Genomic DNA, 18,214 nt, shown 5'->3' with positions numbered 1-18,214 from the left:
TTCCGCTGTTGAGGCCTTGGATCCAAAAGCATACGCCTTGAAACTCTCCGGAAGGTTGGACGAATTCTGAGGTGAACTACGGCTGAGTAACAGGAGATCCCACATTTTCAACCTGGCTGTCAAACCCCAGACAAGTCGCGATGGCACCAACAGCCAAATGTGGCGGGCATCCCGTTGCCGTTGTTATTTATACACACTCTTGGACCGACTCATCCACATATATCCTGCAAGAAAAGCTGACAGGGAGTGGGATGCCGGATGCTTGCGTCTGTCCATCCTGTGGTGATGGACGAGGGTGCAGTATTCTTGTTCCCGCGGGCTTTTGTGCAACCGATCTCGCTGTTACAGTCAGTGCCATTGATCCGAGAGCGGAAGAGGGTGGCAGCGTATCTTGGGGTCACGCGACGTCCCTCCTTCCTTCTTCCTGTGGTGGAAATAATATTTTCCCATTCCTTGGACATATTTGGGGAGGAACTGTAGCCTATCATGCTCTTGCGCAGGCGGTCAGCTCGGGGTTTCCAGGCCAAATGTGGTACACCGGGTTGTACGGATCCTGCCTATGAGTGAGTTAGGCATGAAGACGGTGACGGGAGAATCCGTCCAAACCACAGCATGATCTTGCTGACCCGGCCGAACTGAAGTGACGACATCCTTTGATGGTTTTCCTATACCAGGATCGATTCCCTCGAAACAATGATAAGGGTCGATCACACACGTGGTGCTTTGTTCATTCCTCACGGCACTGGTATGTGGTTGTTCTCACATGCCATCCCATCCAGCCAAGCTCCACAGATACGAGTACGCGTGGGAAACACGAGTGCTTGGTTGGGCCGAGGGGTGCATATCTTAGATATCAAGGCAATGCTGTTACGAGTACTCCAATCTCGTGGCGAGCAACTAGGCAAGCCATGTTTCTCGTGGTCACAACGACGGTGCCTAACATAGTAACGGATAAGCCACACTGCGAGGCTAAACCGCATGGAGAATTGCGACGGGTTCCTCCCCCTTTTTTGGGGGAGGGGGGGCGATGGGCGTGGGTGGCGCAGCCACTGGCGATTGGATAGGCATCGTGCCTCGGGCCCCAGGCACCCAGGCACAATTTAGCAGGGGTGGGTGGCACTTTCCTGTTCCTTTTTCCAAGTATTCAAATGCTGTGCAGATCTGAAGGTGAATGCAGGGTACCTGAAAATTGGTGGTGATTGTCGGCTCAATCAAGGTACCTCTTCTCTCACTTTGACGTCACACAAGACTCACCACCAGATGGACACTGCAGACCTCTAACTCCTGCTCTCCTGCCTCAACTTGGATTGTTAAGACTCAACAGGTGTTGTTACCATCAACAAAATCCGCCTTGGAGAATGGAATGTGGTATGACGGACTGCCGGTTTTAGGAGTCATGATGGCCTGGCCTGGCCTGGGGTTAAGACGTTAGGTAGCCGAGTAGCTTCCCAGGTCCTTGATTCTGGGCTCCCGGGCTTTTAGGCTCCTGATTCCTGATTCCTACAAAGTCATTTTTAGTCCAAAACCTGAGCTGTGCCGGGCTGCCACCGTCCAACTACCTTGATTCTAGCCCTTGTCCTGCCCTACCCTGCCCAAAACCTTGCTCGGTGCTCACGCATAGCCTAGAGGGACTGATTTTTTAGGTGATTCTTAGGTGATTTAGGCGATTTAGGTCATGGCCGTCTTCTCGCAGTATAGCTCGCTTCACAAACAAAGCAATACCAAGACACCCGGTCTGCAGCCAACCTTGGAACCATCACCACCATCAGCCATCGGCGTCCATTCTGGTGTCCATCTGCACTCCATCTGGCACTCATATCTGCCTGTCGTCCACCCTTGACCCAACATCATCTCCATTCTCGTTCAACAAGACTTCCACTCTTGCTGTAATTTTTTTTTTCTCCCACTTTGTCCTCCTCTGCAAAGCAGCTCTGCTCCTGCTCCTGCATTTCCGTTCGTTCTCAACCCGTCCGTCATCGGGGAATCTTGACGTTGTCGATCTCCTCCGGTGTCTTCGCTAGTATCCTGCATCTCACCGTCATTCACTCTGATACACCGCCATAACTCTCCCGCCTTGTCTTTTTTTTCTGTCTCTATTACTTGGGCCTTTTGTTCTAAATATCTGATCCTTATAATTTCTGTTCCTCCTCTGTGAAGTTGTAAGCGCCAGTTGACACCATGACCAAATTAAGAAAGTCGCCTCCCCCCGCCTACCCAGGCAAACCGACAACCACACAAGGCTCTGCTGGCTCTCTCCAGACGGCTGTCCCCTACGAGAATCTGCCACAAGACGCGCAGCCGCCCGTGAATGTCAGCACGGCCGTGTTACCAAGCTCCTACAATGATCCTCTACCTGACACGAACCCATTCTCCCCCAACTTCAGACCTGGGCCAGCTGCGACCGCCACGCTACAAACATCACCTTTCTCTCCAGTCTCGCCGATCGCCGAGGCCAGTCCTATTGAGCACTCCTCCCAAGCGACCATCCAGGGTCCCAAGCCACAGAGACCTCACGGCGACCACCAAAGATCAGTCGATCTGCGCCGACTCGATGGAAAGCCATACCCCGGATCCAATTCTGCGGCGGAGAAGGAAAAACCAAAGGTCGTCAAGGTCGCGAAGGACATGCACGATGGCGCACTTCCACCGGTGTACAGGCGTCAAGCGTCTGATCCTGTCAACCCTACGGAGGCTCCAAATGTTCCGTCTACCTCACCCAGGTGTGGGAGATGCGGCAACCCAAATGGTCAAAGCAATGGACGCGGGCACGGCTGCAATCAGTGCGGAAAACGCAGGTCCCACGCTACAACATCGACCCCTCCGACTGTCACCCCAGCGCCCATGCCCGCGGCGCACGCCCGGACTGTTTCTGAGGGACAGGTGTCTCACAACTCATCCAGGCTCTCGGAGAGCACAGCAGGCCCTTCAAGCTCACCAGGGTCGTCGACACACTCGCGGTGCTGCACAAAGTGTGGAAGATACAAGCGGCCTGGCATGGCACATGATTCGCCTGACCAGCTCCGTTCCAATGGATTAGGTCCTGCAACCGCACCCGTGCCTATGGCAAATCACCCTGCAATGAGGCCTCGTCTTTCGATTCAACCCAATGCCCCCGGAAACAACCTGGCCTATCCCAGAATTGACGTCATCCCTCCGTCGGCGTCGACGTACAGGGCGTCCAACTCCCACCTTTCGACTTACCGAGACGACTCCCCCCTTGTGGCTAAAGCCCACAAGACCGAGTTCAAGTTGTTCCGCAACTCTTCTCTCGCACGATCGCTCTCTCGACGTCTTAGCAAGAAAGACAAGACAGCCGCATCATCAGCAGCCGCCCCACTTCCAAGTCAGCAACTCGCACGCCAGAGTGGGGAACAGAGCGCCGGCACCTTGATTAACATGATCAGTACCGCCATGCAAGGACCCGGCAGCGAGCGAGACGCCCACTACACCAAGCTTTCCACGGGCACCGACCCGACAGATCGTCCTCAGACTCCGTTTTCGTTTGTCGGTGGTAAGGACGAGGAAGACGCCTTCGAGATGGTTGACCTCCGGGATCGAGCCTCGATCTACAGCCAGGACAGTCTGAAAGAAGGAGCCAAGCCTCAGATCAATGTGACGCAAGTGGACAGCGAGTTTCAGGCCGGCGTTCCCGACCACATTGACGTGGTTCCACGCTCCAAGGCAGTGGAACTCGAAGGGCAGCACTTGTCCGTGAATAACGGGGAAAACAAACCCCCGATCACGCGGTTCAAGAGTTTAAGACAGGGGGTCTCCAGGATGGGCAGTGTCAGCCGCACGACCAGTCTGAAGAGACTCGGCAGTCTGAAGACTGTACATCACGCTTGGTATGTGGAGGGAACTGATGGAAATAATGAGAATATTGTGCCTGTCTTCTAGAGTCGGAGTCGGGAATATGGTTTGGTACTTTTAGCATTCATGATGTGAAGGAATTTATGATGATTTCTGGCGATGATACCACTTGAGCCTACATACCTGATATGTCTAGCATAGAGAATTAATGCAGTACTTCTTCTTCTCTTTGCGAATGTAATACCTGTTGAAATCGTCTTGTATTGAACTGGGCAATTTAGAGGTCTCAGCCTTGTGCAGCCTCGCGCGGTGATGTCAGCGCCACTGTTCAGTCGGACTTCAGATGCGCTACTCCCACCTGCGACTACTCGTACATTCTCTCAACTTTTCTACCCTTCGCGGTCCAGTCAGGTCCATTCTTGCTCACGGTTCCATTACTATTCAATCTGGCAGCATTTGCTCTGCAACACGCCCTGCGCCGTCTGGAGGAAGAGCGACAAGCACGAGCAGGCAACATGGGCGACCTCCAATTCGCGAAGCAGTTTCTGACGTCGCTGGACAACAAGCCGAACAAGTACCAGCCTGACCATGTCTTTGATCCGACGACGTTTCAAATGCGGTTGCCGGTAAGTCTTGCGCACGCCATTTTCTGTTGTCACGGCTGGGGGCGTACGTAGAAGTGTGCCCCGGCCACGAGAAGGCGGGCGGGTGGGCGGGCGATGAATGAGGATGAACGAATACAGATCGCTTGTTGCAGAATGACATTGTTCCTGGACCGTGCTAACAAAGATATTTTTTTGTTTATGAGCAGTATACCCTGCCCAAGCTCTCAACACCACCACACCCGCCGCCGCCTAGATCAGTCGCTGTCCCCGAACCACCGCCTGGCTCCCAACCTCCGACACCCACCATCACCCTGATCCTCAAATCTGCGCGCAATCCCAACATGACCCTGGTGATTCCCTCGACGCCGCCCACGACGGCGGCAATCCAAGTTCTCAAGGAACGTATCCAAACGTACCTAGGAGGGCCTAGCGTGGTGAATCTGGATAAGATCAAGTTACTCTTGAACAAGAAGCCCATACCACCGAGTAAACGAACCGTTGCAGAGGCGCTGGAAGGGTCCGGGTTGACTGCAGGGTCCGATGTGGAGTTTGGTGTCATGATCATGGGCGGCGCTCCCGACCCGCCTCAGAGTCACATCACAGCATCGCTACACGAGACCATAACAGATGCATTGGAGGCGGCGGCAGGGACAGGCGCTGCGCAGACGGGAATCAAGAGAGAAGATGCACAAGGCACGCCCATGGAAGGTGTACTGACGTCGAGGACGAGTGTCCTCGAGTCAAAGGAGTTTTGGGATGATTTACAAAAGTTTTTGGAGCAGCGGATAGGCAAGTCCGACGAGGCCGGGAGGATAAAGGGGCTCTTTGAACGGGCGTGGAGGAGTTCAACGGCGAAGCCTTGATCGTGGTATGTTCGCGGGAGAACGAACGAATGAACGAACGACTGGTTTCGAGTCGATCGTTCTTTATCGAGAGGGAGAGATATGTCGGTCATGGCCACGGGGCATGGTGAAGAGAAAAGACAAACACTGACCTACGTTACATACATGATATGGTGGATTGTGAAATTCCTGTCTAGCGCTTACTTACTGCACATCGAGAGAATCGAGCAATGTTGATATTTTATCGGCAGGGACAGGATAGGACGGGGCCTATCGTCAGAAAAGAGAACATACACTTTGCACATCTACGCATTTTGCAAAAGGGGGAGAGGGACAATAATTACATGTTCCGTACGTGGTACAGATCTGTTGTGTCCCTGTCCCCTTCCCCGTCCCTGTTCACACACGAGGAATCCAGCAAGCAACCTCCTTTCTTGTCCGGTCCCGTCCTGTCCTGTCCCTCCCCAGCATCTCAATTCGTTTTTCTCTGTAGCTGTCCTCTCTGATATGATATATTCCACAAGACTAAACCGTCCCGCGCGCGTTACGTGTAGCTAGCTAACTATCTATCTACTGTACCTAATGCGATCTCGACAAGGGGGTTATATCATATTACCATGGTCCATGGCTGGCATGCAGGCATTTCACAAGTATGCGACAGGGAAATTTACCTAGGACGGTCAGGCTCCGGGGGTGGTGAATACATAATATGTAATATGTAATATGTATCGGTCCGTGCTGGTTTTTTTTCTTATATTGGTCTCTTGTTAACTAAGGAAAAGAGAAAAACAATTGATTTGGTGGTTCTGTTTAATTCATTCCATGTTACTCCATTCTGCCGAGGAACTGGGTATGTAACATGTATGTACCTCGTATGGACAATGACTTGGTTATCTAACTACGATCAGGATCTATCCAGCTCATCGCTGAGCATCTACGGGCAGAATCGAAGAGATACCACCATGAAAGCTTTCCTCCCTCAGCCCCAAGTTGCCAACCCAAACCAACTCTCCCCGTCACTAGCCAGGCACTGCTGAGGTTTCTGACCGTGCCTACGAGCACCATCATCCGTTGACATGCGTATACGTCTGCTGCCAGGGAATACTCCCGTGCTGAAAGTTCCACTCGGTGGAGGTGTTGTACCGCCACCAAAAGTCGAGGGACTCGGCATACCCCAGCGCGGAGATGTTGCAGGACTGCACGAAGTTGGGCGCGCGGGCGACCATGTCGGCGTAGTCGGCCAGCGGGCACGAGAAGCCCGGGCCAGATTGGCACTTGGGCCAGGGCACGACGGCCTCGTTGATCAGTGCGCGGACGTAGATTCCCTGAGGGGTCGGGGCGGCGGTCGCGTTGCACGAGAGCCGTTCTAGCACGAGGTGCCCGCCCATGGGGACGATGTCGGTGACGCGGTAGGGGTTGGGGAAGGGGACGGTGTCGTTGGGGAGGGGCGACGAGGGCACGTCGAGGCCCAGCGCCGCCACGACGGGCGTGATGTTGGCGTCGTGGGCGCTAACAAACAAACAAAAGGAGTGGTGACAGCGTCAGCCTTTGAGCCCTCTATAACACACACACACACACACAAATATAAAAGGACGTTCGCGAAGCGAGGGGTCTATATGTATGGTGGTACGGTACTCACAAGTTCCACCACATGGTACCGTGACTTGGCCCAGCCTCGAGAAGTGCGAGCGACGCATTCGCAAACACCTGGCCGATCGCGATCGAGTATGGGTTTCCGGGACTAGAAAAAAACGGGGTCAGGGCTGGATATTCATTTGGTCGAGGGGAGCGGTGCCATGAGGGGACATCATGTTCGTATATAGACGACAACCACAGACGTATAATTCTCCCCCCCCAGATTTTCAGACGTACCCAGAGCAATAGTAATAAGTCAAGTCCTGGACGTATCCGAACGCGATCCATTCATCGAGTGTGAAGGCATCCACCCAGGGTGAATAGGAACGAGCCTGAAGCTCGTATGTGGCGATACCTATTGTCCAAGAGTGTCCGGCAGCAGGGGTTTGGTCAGTTCGTGACTCTGCTTTTCTTCTTCTGCCGGCCGGTAAAGGGAGAGGGGGGATTGGGGAACAAGGAGGAGGAACAATCTCACTCATCAAGGGCACCACGTCGGAAGAATTCAGGTTGAGTCCTGGGTTCTGCGCATTCAACCGCGCCGCCGCCACGTTGAACTGGGGCAAAGTCCTCTGCGCATAGAAGCACGCCAGCAAGCTCTTGTCGGCCGGGCAGCTGGGCGTCAGGCTGTCTGCGCCGCGTGTGGCGTTCTCGGATATGATGTTGATGGCCGCGTTGGTCGAGTAGTTGTACCCGAAGAATCCCATGCCAAAGTACCTGGCAGTCTCGATGACGCGCTCATAGTCGCCCGCGAAGATGGGCACCACGGACTCCCCGTCCCACAGGTGGCCATAGCGGGCGCGGTACTCGGTGCCTTGTCTCAGGGCGTGCAGCAGACCCGAGTACGGACCGGAGAAGGTCTCCTGCTCCAAAAAGCCCGGGTCGTCGATGTAGAAGGTCCAATCGTGCAGAAAGGCCAGGTCCCCGGACCACTGGGAAACGCCGGCGGCATCCAGCTTGTCGAGCACGGCTTTGATTCTCCCGTACGTCGTGGTGTCCGGGTACCGCTCGCCGTGGCGCATGAGCATGATGACCTGGTCGACGGCACAGCCTTGCGGCGGGTTTGGGTCGATGCCGTAGCCCACACGGTCAGAGTACGGGCCGATGGCACCCACATGTTTGAGGATGTTGTACGAGTCCGTGAACGTCTGGGGGAACTGTTTCGCGAGGTAGGCAGACGAGTAGGGCCGTGAAGCCGCGAGAACCCCCGTCGCTGCAACGAGCGTGGAGAACAGAGTCCTGAGGACAGCCATGGCTCTGACCTATAAAACGACAAAGCAAGACAGGAGCTGGCAAAAACAAATACTCACTCACCAGTTGACTCGAGCGAGGCGAAGGAAGAGAGGTTAATATAGCATCGAGCACGAGAACTCCATTATGGATGCCAGAAGCAACGAGCTCGAAGCATTCCTCGGCCCAAGTGGGCTTGAAAAAAAGCTTTCCCATGAAGCTTCACTCACCGTCAAACCCGTAGAGTGTTGGTTCCCTCTTTTACAAAAGAGTAGCTTGACACGAAGTAGCACACACGTGAGAGTCGAACAAGAAACCATTGGTCCGTGTGTCTCGATAACAGGCCAATCAGTCCCGGTCACAAATTCTTCAGCTGGCGAGGATTGCTCGGGAAAGAGTATACAAACCCCGATCTCTAGCACAAAGAAATGTGCATAAGAAAATTGACGATGCCGGCAAGGATATTCCGATGCATTGTGTTGAAAAGACGTGCTGCTGCCGGTGCTGGTGCTGATATGGAGAAAGCTTTGCAATAGGCGAGCTGACGATGCCCACGTGTTTGTCTTCTCTTGAACGTTGAACTACGATAGGGCGGAGATGGACGTGAGCTACTTGAGGTCGGGCAGGACGGGTGTGATCTTTCGAGACTTCGGACAACCACAAGGTAGGAGGGGGAAATGGGACATTCGATATCGAAAATCGTTGATAATTTCATAGAACAATGAGTCAGTCTTGATGCTCTCACAATTCACGCCCCCTGAGGTGCCCAGCCTTGTCAGCTGGAATGGTCCCGAATGGTTCCCCCCAGCAATTCGTGATCCAGAATCTACGAGGTACAAATCCCAGACAAGGACTATCAGAGAGATAACAGTGACGGACGGCACTTAATTACACAAATATCATGTGAAGTGGGATCTACTCCAGCCAAGAGGCCGCTACTGGAACGTCAATACCTTGCACAAGAGATCCATTCAGCCATTCAACGGCCCAGTAGATCGAGCCAAGATATTTTATCGGTCATGCTTGTGAAGCACGATTCAATCACAACATAACATTCAAAATCCAACATGGAAGAATCCGACTCTCGAACCAAAGATTTGGTTTTACAACCCTCTTGTCATTGTCTGCGTTTTATCTAGGGCGTCAAATCTTCTGTACAGATTTGCCCACTTTCTCTCAATCCGTGTGGCCATTTCCCACCACCCAATCGTCTCAAAATCCTCCGATGACTCTCTATTGCATACATGCCTCCCGAAGGCCTAGATGATCTCTAGGAGTTTTTCCTCTTTTTTTCAGTTCAGGTCTGATACCTCGTCCTGCCGAAAAATGTGACAAAAGTTGTTTTAGCACAAACGCCCCTGTTCGCCCATGAAAGAATTGCCCCCATGAGATGCCTTTTTTCCATTGGTAATGCGTCGTGGCGCTCGTGGCGTACAAGAAGTGAAATAAAAAACAAGACATTGCTAAAAAGGAATTTCATAACATCATGCAAAAATGGAGTGATGGCCAGGACAAGTTGGATATCCTCTCAAGCGCCATCACTCCGACAAGCCTCCCCACAAACAAATTCTGATATCCACGAAGATATCACGAGCGATCACTCTTCACCCTTCTCCAACGGGTGCTAGTGTCAGACAGTGATGGTAGATATCCATGGTGGACGGACGGATGGGTGAACAACCAGGTGATGGATCTAGGCTGCCCAGCGTCTCGCGTTGGCCGCAGTCATGGCGAAATTGGCCGCGACCCCGGGAGAGCATTTCATGCCGCTCAAAGGAATGACGGCACTCCAGCTGCCCGAGGCGCAACGCTGGAAGCTGCCTCCGTCAATGCAGTTCCAGTATCCTTCGTTGGAGCAAGGTCCTGTCAGAACACCGGCGGCGGAACCACTCGATGACCCAGAAGACGCGCCAGTGGGAGCCGCTACGGCAGCGGTTGACACAGCGGTGGCTTGAGTCGTGACGGGAATTACCTGTAGTGGGTTAGCACTAGTTGACGAGGTAGGAACGGAAGCAGGTACCGAAGATGCACCGCTTGCAAAGTTTCCAGGTGCGGCGGTGGGCGTTGCCTGGCTGGATCCCGAGTATTGTCCACCGTTGCCACTCGCAAACGCTGGTGGCTGTCCGGCAGGTGGCTGTCCAGCAGGTGGTCCAGAGGATGGCGGTCCAGTGGGTGCAGGACCAGAAGTTGCCGGCGCAGAGGGAGATTGAGCAGCTGGAAGGGAGTTGGTTGGCTGCGAAGGAGGGCCTGCGTTACCTGACGCGCCTGCGAGCATCGTGTATGGTCCCGTTCCTGCTTGTTGAACGTCCGCACCAGGATCTGGGAAATGATAGTCAAAACCCTCAACTGTGCTGCAGTCGTTGATCGAGGGGAGATTGCACACAAACAGGTCGGGAAAGCTAGTCGCTCGCTTTGAAGTTTTCGGAGCTGGCGCATATCGCTTCTTCTTGGCCGCGGTGACAGTAAATGGTGCGCAATTTTGGTAAATCTCACGATTCCCTACTTTATTGTACCAAGTCCACGAGAGGGTGTAGTCACCCGGGGAGATGCCATCAGGTACGCTGAACTGGAAAGTCGAGGCGCCAGTGCCGCTGGGGTCAGCGGGGAGATTGCCGGCGACGGACGCAGGGCAGCCGCCCTCGATGGATTTGATCACCATCCACTTGGAGTTCTTGGTAGGTTGGAGATCGGTGGTGAGGCTGACTTGACAGGATCCACCGCCATGAACGGCACTACCGAGGAAGCTCAGAGTCTGAGGCTCCCCGATGGCGGCGACGTTGCTGGCACCCTCAGCGTCGTAGACACCGGAGCGCTGCTTGCAGGGGAAATCAGAGCCGTCGGCGAGAAGCGGTGAGTTGTTGAGAGATGATTTGCCGTATGGCACAGGAGTCTTCATGATCATGTGGGCATCCGCTGCTGCAGCCAAGAAGGCAAGCGCAGCAAGAGCCGCAGACTTGGAAAAGACCACCATTTTCGAAGTCGGTAGAGAGATGTTGAGTCGAATTTGGAGATAGAAATGAATGTGTTGGGTAGGGCAATGGCTGGATCGCACTGAAACACTTGGTCAGTTGGATGTTGGAGCCAGAGGTATGTTTTGGAGTTGTCGAATCTTCAACAGCGGATGAGTGTTTATATGGTGATGATGAACTTCAAGATGAATAGAGTACTCGCAGGTTTTAAAAGGAAAATGGTTTGGCGTATGATGAGGACAATGGAAAATCCCAAACAATCGAGCACAAAAGCCAACAGGATTTGACAAGCAACTGCCTCAGCCTTGTGATGGGTGACAATGCGTGTGAAGACCGACAATAGTGGGCAAAAACAAAGCACCTGGTGAAGCAATGGACAGTGAATGGGGATGGAGTACCTGTTTGTCACTGACAAAGGAATGGTCGCTGACTTGCTGAGTCAACTGATTTTTTGAAAGGAACGTGTGTACTGCACCAGGCAGGGTAAAGAGTGCAAAGGTCAACAAAGGAATGTAGGACTAGCCTGCCACAATCGAGACAAAAATGAATGAGATGAGATGAAGCTCTGAAAAACTCTCAAGATGGGAGGAAGGTCTTGGCCGGCTTCTATATAGATTTTTTGTACAATACCTGGAAGTCGGCAAAAACCCCTGGACAAGTCAAAAGCTGTACCCCGGTCAGTGCAGGCCATGCTGGTCGTGTTAGTGGTGTGCAAGGGGTACATGAAACACGGCATTCTATTGGCAGCAAAGCATTCTACTCGTACCCTTCGCGCGTGGCAAACTGACGGCCAGGGTGAAGGTTATGGAGTGGCAAGCTTGTTCAGAAGGCCGCGCCCAGTGAGAGCTTCGGCCAGCCCGCTCAAAACAAAGAGATCTTTAGACATGGCTGAACAGCTCTTTCACACAAAATGTTGACATGCATATTTGATTCGTCGCAGGACAGAGGAGCTGGTGAGAAGAATGTGGACCTCGATGGGAAGCACAGAGCTGCGGAATAGGAGATTGGTCCGAGATACCCCATAGATCGGTTAGGGGCGATAGGAGATGCGGACAAGGCTTGATCGTAAGTTGCTCCGGAATGACGCAGGGGAATATCAAACCAGACCAATTCGGACGGGTCTCCTGAGATGGTCGGAGGAGGCTGAAGCAGGCCGTCGCGGTGGGTGTGGGGAGAGAAGAGGGAAAAGGAAGGGCCAGGAATGAAGAATGAGAGAGCTGGATGGGATGATCAGGGGGAGGGAAACATGCGGTCGACTGCAGCCAATGGTTAGCCGCGTGACGACAAGCCCCTATTCCGTATGAGGTTAGACCCAGCTGCCTCGATCCGAGACTCCACCGCGTTGATTGGCTCGGAATTTCTCCAGGTCGACCAGCTTGAAACACCCACCTTTGCTCTGTCCCTGCTTAACAGATGCTAGCAACCATCAGCTTGCCACCGCCAGCTCCATTCTCGGACCACGCAAAGGAGTGGTTGAGTACCGGCCTCGCAAAGCATTTTTACAGAGGTCGCGTGAAGATATCACGGACACAAAAAACTGGGTGGCTGGCAGAGCACGCAGAGCTTGTTCCAGATCGGGAGGCGCAGTTGCGGCAGGGGTCATGTTCAGGCACCAAAGTAGCTATACTCGGTAGTCTTGACATAATAGGTACAAGTACTCGGTACACTCGGCATTCATCCGTCAGTTGACCTGGCCATGAAAAGGCCTCGTACACGGCTTTCACTGGTAAGGCTGTTTGGAATGTTTGTTCGTATGAGACATCAGTGGAGTGGAATGTTGATTGTCTTGGACATGGCCTGGACCAAGGGATCAGGGGATTCATGCCCAGGGCACAAGTATTTACCTGTCTGGATCGGGTGAACACGTTTCTCGTATCGAGAACATATTCATACATTTCGCCACTTGAGGTCTGTGCAGTGATCCGTCCTTGATGAATTTTTGTCCGATCAAGCCAACCTTGGAAAGTAGTTCCAGCTTGTCAAGGGTGACCTCTACATGAGGCACGAGGAGGTACAAATACATTGTTCGAGCGGTCCTACAAGAAGCAAAGGAATCCCTGACCGCGACCCGCCCACGTCTCCGCCACATGCGCCAGCTGATTCCAAGCAAAGCACAGCAGTCTTCCTGCCAAGTGCAACGGCTGAACACACGACTAGAATCGCGGAAATGAATTTTGGGTCAGGATTGACCTGCGGAGTACTTACATACAAGTACGAGTACTTGGCATCATGAGACGATCGACTGAGTTAGAAACTGACTTAAGGCAGTGCGATCCTGGATGAAGCGTTTTCCAGATCGTTGCACGCAATGGTGACCACTTCACCCCATGCAAATGGTGCATTCGAGTTCCTAGAACCTCGGACATGAGAGGATTTCTCAGGGAGATCGCGCATCCTGGCAAATCTTCTCAAGGGAGCATCAATCACCATCCTGTGCCGTGGGATGGTAACAATGACATTCAGTCAGGGTTTGGGGCTGACCTACATCCCAGCGCAAAACAATGCTCAATAACAGGTCAGGTCTGGACCTTGGTTCTCGTCCACAAAAAGGCGACATCCTCTTCGTCCCAAGGATACTTGGTTGTACCTGTGCTTTTTCTGAGTGCCTCGGACAAATATCTCAGTTCGGTTCCACGGCATATAGTTTCTCCGCATTTCGCAATGCTCGCAGGCTGCGTTCCGTTCACCTCATCTTCGCCCCTCAATTCTCACTGACCTTTTGTAATACATACAAAATAGACAACGGCGGTGTCTACCTAGGTATCATCCTTGCTAGACGGCTGCACAAGATTTCCTCTGGTTCATAATGTCAATATAGAGTATAAAAACGTCCAGCACATTCTTTTCCCAGCCTTTGTTTTCATACGAAATTCACTCCTTCCGTCATGCCCTCCTCAATCGCCATGCCGTCTCTTTCGTCTCTCTTGTCGTGGCGCACGCTCGCGATTCTCTTCGCCCTGGTCAACCTCAAATCACTTCCCTTGGCCTGGCACGCACGCCTCTTCTACCGCATGTTCACGAACTGGTACACGGAAGCGCGGGTCCAGCGCACCATCAAATCGCAGTCCGAGTTGTCGGACTCGGTACACCCTCTTTTCGAACCCGTCTCCATCTTCTCGCGCTCCCCGCTGCTCGAGACGGACTACAATCTGCATAAATCTAACAGCACCTACTTCGTCGACCTGGACGAAAGCCGAACGGCGCTCATGACGAAGCTCTTGATCCCGGGCTTAAAAAAGGGGGATAAGCATCTCGAGCGCGAAGGCCACAGGGGTGCGCTGAATGTGATACTGGGCAGCGTCCACACGTCCTTCCACAAGGAGATCAAACCATACGAGCGCTACGAGGTTCGCTCGAGGATACTTGCGTGGGACAACAAGTGGATTGTGGTGGGCAGTTGGTTCATCCGGCCTGCGTTGCGCAGCGGAAAGCAAGAAGTCCTCCTGGCGTCGGCATTGAGCAAGTACGTGGTTAAGAAGGGCAGATTTACTGTGTCTCCGGAACGGTGCTTTACCACAGCTGGATGGTTGCCGCGCAAGCCTGCAAACAGCAGTGCCAGCGCAGACCAGCAAGACAAGTCCGAACAGAGAGAAGTGTCTTCATGGTCGTCGTCATCAGAGGAGTCGGAGCCCATGACGGCACCGCCTCAGGATCCTCTGCCTCCCACCAACAAGGGTGATTCGACCACCACTACAGGACCGTCCTCCGAACCATCAGTAATCTCCACGCCTCTAGAAGGCCCCCTGGCTGCTCCAATTCCGGAACCGGCGACCCTACGCAGCGCCGATACCATCGTCGAAAAGCTCGAGACAGCGGCCGCTAAGACCAGCACAGCCATCTTGTCCTCGGCACCTCTCGCTCCTCTCACCGCGGCCCGCGACAAAGCAGGCGGCGAGTGGGACTGGCACAGGATCGAGATGGAGCGGATTCGAGGGTTGCAGGTCGCGCAGGACTGGCTGTCGCTGGACACAGAGCTGATGCACGAGTTCGCCCGGGGCTAGCATCTCCTGGGAACTGGCGGATTCATGTTTCTGGGCTGGGCGGCAGGCGCCATGAAAAGTGGCGGCGAATGACGACCGGACTGCAGGTATTCCCCAGATTTTGCGCGCAGACTTGTAGGTTAAGGGTCGTGGGCATTGCCGAAGCTGCCTGGGTCCCATTTTGACTAACTGGCTGACTAACTGATTGAGGAGTCTATGGGGTTTGATGCTGCATTCAGGTCCGTGCCCGGAATCTGGACTTGAGGACGTCTTGGGACCTGTACCACCTCGGCGAGAGTGTACGAATATAACAGAAAGGGGATATTCTCTGGGCACTACCTTATCTGTACAAACAGACATGCCGCCCACAGTAGAGCATGCGACGGTGTTTCGAGCGCTATTAGATGTTTAGATCTCTATGGACATGAATGTGAACATGTTATGTATACTTCGTTTCCACTGCCTCGTCCGAGCTGTAGTAGTGTCATTTGCGTGTTAGCGAGGAAACTATACTCGTTGATATCCAAGCTTTATGTTATATTTGATATTTGATACTTGATATTTGCATTTCTTTTCTTTTCCTCTCTGACATTAAAGTAAAACTAGGATATTTATCCCCCGATGTAATATGCTCGCTCGCTGCTCGCTCTCACCAGATTTTCCAGTCTGAAAACGAGGGGGAAAAGGAAAAAGAAATAGTTTTTGGCGCAAACACATACATGGCCACTGTGCTCAACCATACAACCAAGATCCAGTCCATGTCAAAAACGCCGGATCCTCCCTCCTTTTCTCGATGCTGCACTCGAGATATATACTCCATTTTTACTCCGTCAAATGCCCAAGTTTGGTGTTGTTGAATGGAAGCGGCGCGATATAGAGAGATAGTGTTGAACCCTTGGTTGGGGTTGAGGCTCGAAACAAAGGCCCAAACATTGGCAAGGTCCATTTGTCGGAAATGTTTGATATCGGCGGGGTTTGTTGTATTGTACACAGATGAACCAGTCGTCAAGCGTCTCAAATCGTGACTGGGGTTCGTAGGGTCCTTTGGCAAGACCATTGATTTCAGTGTCAACGCTTCCTTCGAAAAGTAGACGTCTCCTCCGAGGAATCGCTGAAAGCTGGATAGCTGCCGTGCTCTATTCCTTGTGCTCTTGCTCCTGCTTCTTCTTTCCGTTGCCGTTCTTGTGCCTCCTGTGATGTTCCTTCTCATACTCCTCCCTGGCCTTCAATCTCTGTTCCTCCTGTTCAACCATCTCTTTCCACAGGTCGTCGTTTCCGCTGCCGGTGCCTTGGCTCGTGGTGTCTCTCTCGACCTGTTTCTCCAACATACGCTTGTGTTCGGGGTCAGTGGGGTCGATATATCTGACCGTCTCCCACCTGCTCTGCCCGCTCCTCTGGTCGGCGATCTCGAATGCGGCGGTGGCTATCAAGACACCAACTGTCAGGAATTGGGCGTACACTCTTGCCTGCACGATCTTTTGCTGGCCAGTGAGATATTTGTTTCTGTTGACCAGGGCAAACGCCGCGAACATGGAGCCGACCCACGAGCCGAAGACGATCTTATAACGCTCTTTGCGACCAAAGTCCATTGCCCGCTCGGTCCATGTTTTGTTCGCTCTCTCCAAGAGGGCCTGTTCGGACTGACGCTGCCGGAATTCGACTTCTTTGGGATTTTGCGATGCTTCGAAGGCACGGGAATAGTGATCGGCGCTGATGATGCCGGCGAAGGTGCCGGAGGATGTGACGAGAAATGCCTTGAGGGGAAGAGTGAGGTTGCGGAAAAAATGGTAGCGGCGATGGGCGAAGGCGACACCGGCGAAACCGACGGCGAGACCTGCAAGACCGCCAATTGTACCGCCTTTGAGGGTCGCGCGGTAGTGCTCTGCTTCTTGTTCCTTGGTGAGGAGCTTCATGGTTGCGGTGTTATGATGTCAGGTGGTGAGGTGGTATAGTGGATGGATGAGGGGCGACTTCGGGACTTTGTCGTCTGAATATGTTGGATGCTGCTTGGGGATGGTGGTGAAGGGAAAATGCAGGTGCAGCTGACGGCGAACAGTCAATGATATATAGTCGCCGTGCGTACAACTCGACGTAGCGAAGCTAGTAAAAACCCACAGAGTGGGAGTGCGAAGCAAGCCCGGAAGTGGTGAACCGATGTGTGATTCGCCGCAGCTGGGATGGCTGTTCTGGTAAATGAATAAGCTCCCTGCTTGGTACCAGTGCGGCATCAGTCAGCCTGCGTTTGAGCCAATTTCTTCTCGAAACTCGTCCTTACACAGCAACACTCTATGCAGGGAGTTGTCTCGGATCTCGTGTTTGTCTTTGTGTCTATTCTCTCAATTTCACAGAGGGCAGAAGTACCAGAAGCAGACAAAGTTGAAATGAGCTCAATCACTCCCAATGTGGCCGGGTTGCTGGTTCTGTACCAGACGGAGCGAGATGCCTATTCCAGCAAAATGGTCGAAACGGGTATTTTCTCTCGTTTCTGCTGCTTCTGGAGCCCATGACATCAGGCAACGGCCTGGAGATGCCGGCGTCTCCCACCAACAAATCCCATCCCCATTCGGGTTTCACTGACGGCGAATCACAGCGTTGGCCATACAAAGTTCCCTCACCGGCCATTGGCGCCAGTCTCTTTTTTCGCTTGAATAATCATCAGCCAGGGTTGTTTGAGACGAAACCTGATCATCAAGTCGCCCGGAAGCACCCGCCGACAACAAGGAACCCTCTGAAGCCCTGCCACAAGCTACCCTACGAGAAATGACGACGAGCCAGCCCAATGTTTTGCCGATAGAAAGGGGTGCAGCTGTTGCAAAAAGTATAAGAAAATGCGCTGTTTTAGCATCTCCACGGAGGAGCCGGGATACTCTCGGGACACACTTGAAAATGCCCCTGCTGCGCAACGTCGTCTCCAGGCGGGCTCCAGGCGGCCCCAGGCTTCTCTGACCTACTTTCACCCCTCCGATGGTGTGACATATGAGAACTCGCTGCCCTTGGGACTTCCAGAAAAGGCAGGTTCCATGTTTTCGGCGACCACCCCCAGACAATTGTGGCAATCTTTGATGTCCTTGTGAGAGAAGTATTATATCTCGGCGTCCGACATCAGGAGACTTTGAAAATCATTCTCACAGATCTCGTACGTGGAG

General features: G+C 53.1%; 6 protein-coding genes across 6 annotated transcripts; 3 read left to right on the top strand and 3 right to left on the bottom strand.

Moving 5' to 3' along the window:
* Positions 1–2,178: 2,178 nt before the first annotated feature.
* Z517_06417 (uncharacterized protein) lies at positions 2,179–3,897 on the top strand (the record flags this gene model as incomplete). The annotated part of the gene is made up of 1 exon (XM_013428156.1): positions 2,179–3,897. One exon carries the CDS (start codon positions 2,179–2,181, stop codon positions 3,895–3,897), a length of 1,719 nt encoding a protein of 572 aa, XP_013283610.1.
* Positions 3,898–4,325: 428 nt separating this feature from the next.
* Positions 4,326–5,278, top strand: Z517_06416 (uncharacterized protein; the record flags this gene model as incomplete). Its single annotated transcript, XM_013428155.1, has 2 exons — positions 4,326–4,436; positions 4,622–5,278. 2 exons carry the CDS (start codon positions 4,326–4,328, stop codon positions 5,276–5,278), a joined length of 768 nt encoding a protein of 255 aa, XP_013283609.1.
* Positions 5,279–6,321: 1,043 nt separating this feature from the next.
* Positions 6,322–8,142, bottom strand: Z517_06415 (uncharacterized protein; the record flags this gene model as incomplete). Its single annotated transcript, XM_013428154.1, has 4 exons — positions 6,322–6,766; positions 6,897–6,998; positions 7,130–7,247; positions 7,368–8,142. 4 exons carry the CDS (start codon positions 8,140–8,142, stop codon positions 6,322–6,324), a joined length of 1,440 nt encoding a protein of 479 aa, XP_013283608.1.
* A 1,670-nt stretch (positions 8,143–9,812) lies between these two features.
* On the bottom strand, positions 9,813–11,090 carry Z517_06414 (uncharacterized protein; the record flags this gene model as incomplete). Its single annotated transcript, XM_013428153.1, has 1 exon — positions 9,813–11,090. One exon carries the CDS (start codon positions 11,088–11,090, stop codon positions 9,813–9,815), a length of 1,278 nt encoding a protein of 425 aa, XP_013283607.1.
* A 2,883-nt stretch (positions 11,091–13,973) lies between these two features.
* Z517_06413 (uncharacterized protein) lies at positions 13,974–15,089 on the top strand (the record flags this gene model as incomplete). The annotated part of the gene is made up of 1 exon (XM_013428152.1): positions 13,974–15,089. One exon carries the CDS (start codon positions 13,974–13,976, stop codon positions 15,087–15,089), a length of 1,116 nt encoding a protein of 371 aa, XP_013283606.1.
* Positions 15,090–16,204: 1,115 nt separating this feature from the next.
* Positions 16,205–16,981, bottom strand: Z517_06412 (uncharacterized protein; the record flags this gene model as incomplete). Its single annotated transcript, XM_013428151.1, has 1 exon — positions 16,205–16,981. One exon carries the CDS (start codon positions 16,979–16,981, stop codon positions 16,205–16,207), a length of 777 nt encoding a protein of 258 aa, XP_013283605.1.
* Between the last annotated feature and the right edge of the window lie 1,233 nt (positions 16,982–18,214).

This window comes from Fonsecaea pedrosoi (genome assembly GCF_000835455.1).
Source record: "Fonsecaea pedrosoi CBS 271.37 unplaced genomic scaffold supercont1.4, whole genome shotgun sequence".
Taxonomy (NCBI): Eukaryota; Fungi; Ascomycota; class Eurotiomycetes; order Chaetothyriales; family Herpotrichiellaceae; genus Fonsecaea; species Fonsecaea pedrosoi.
The sequence above is the reverse complement of the archived record's forward strand: the minus strand, read 5'-3'. Positions and strand labels throughout refer to the sequence as shown.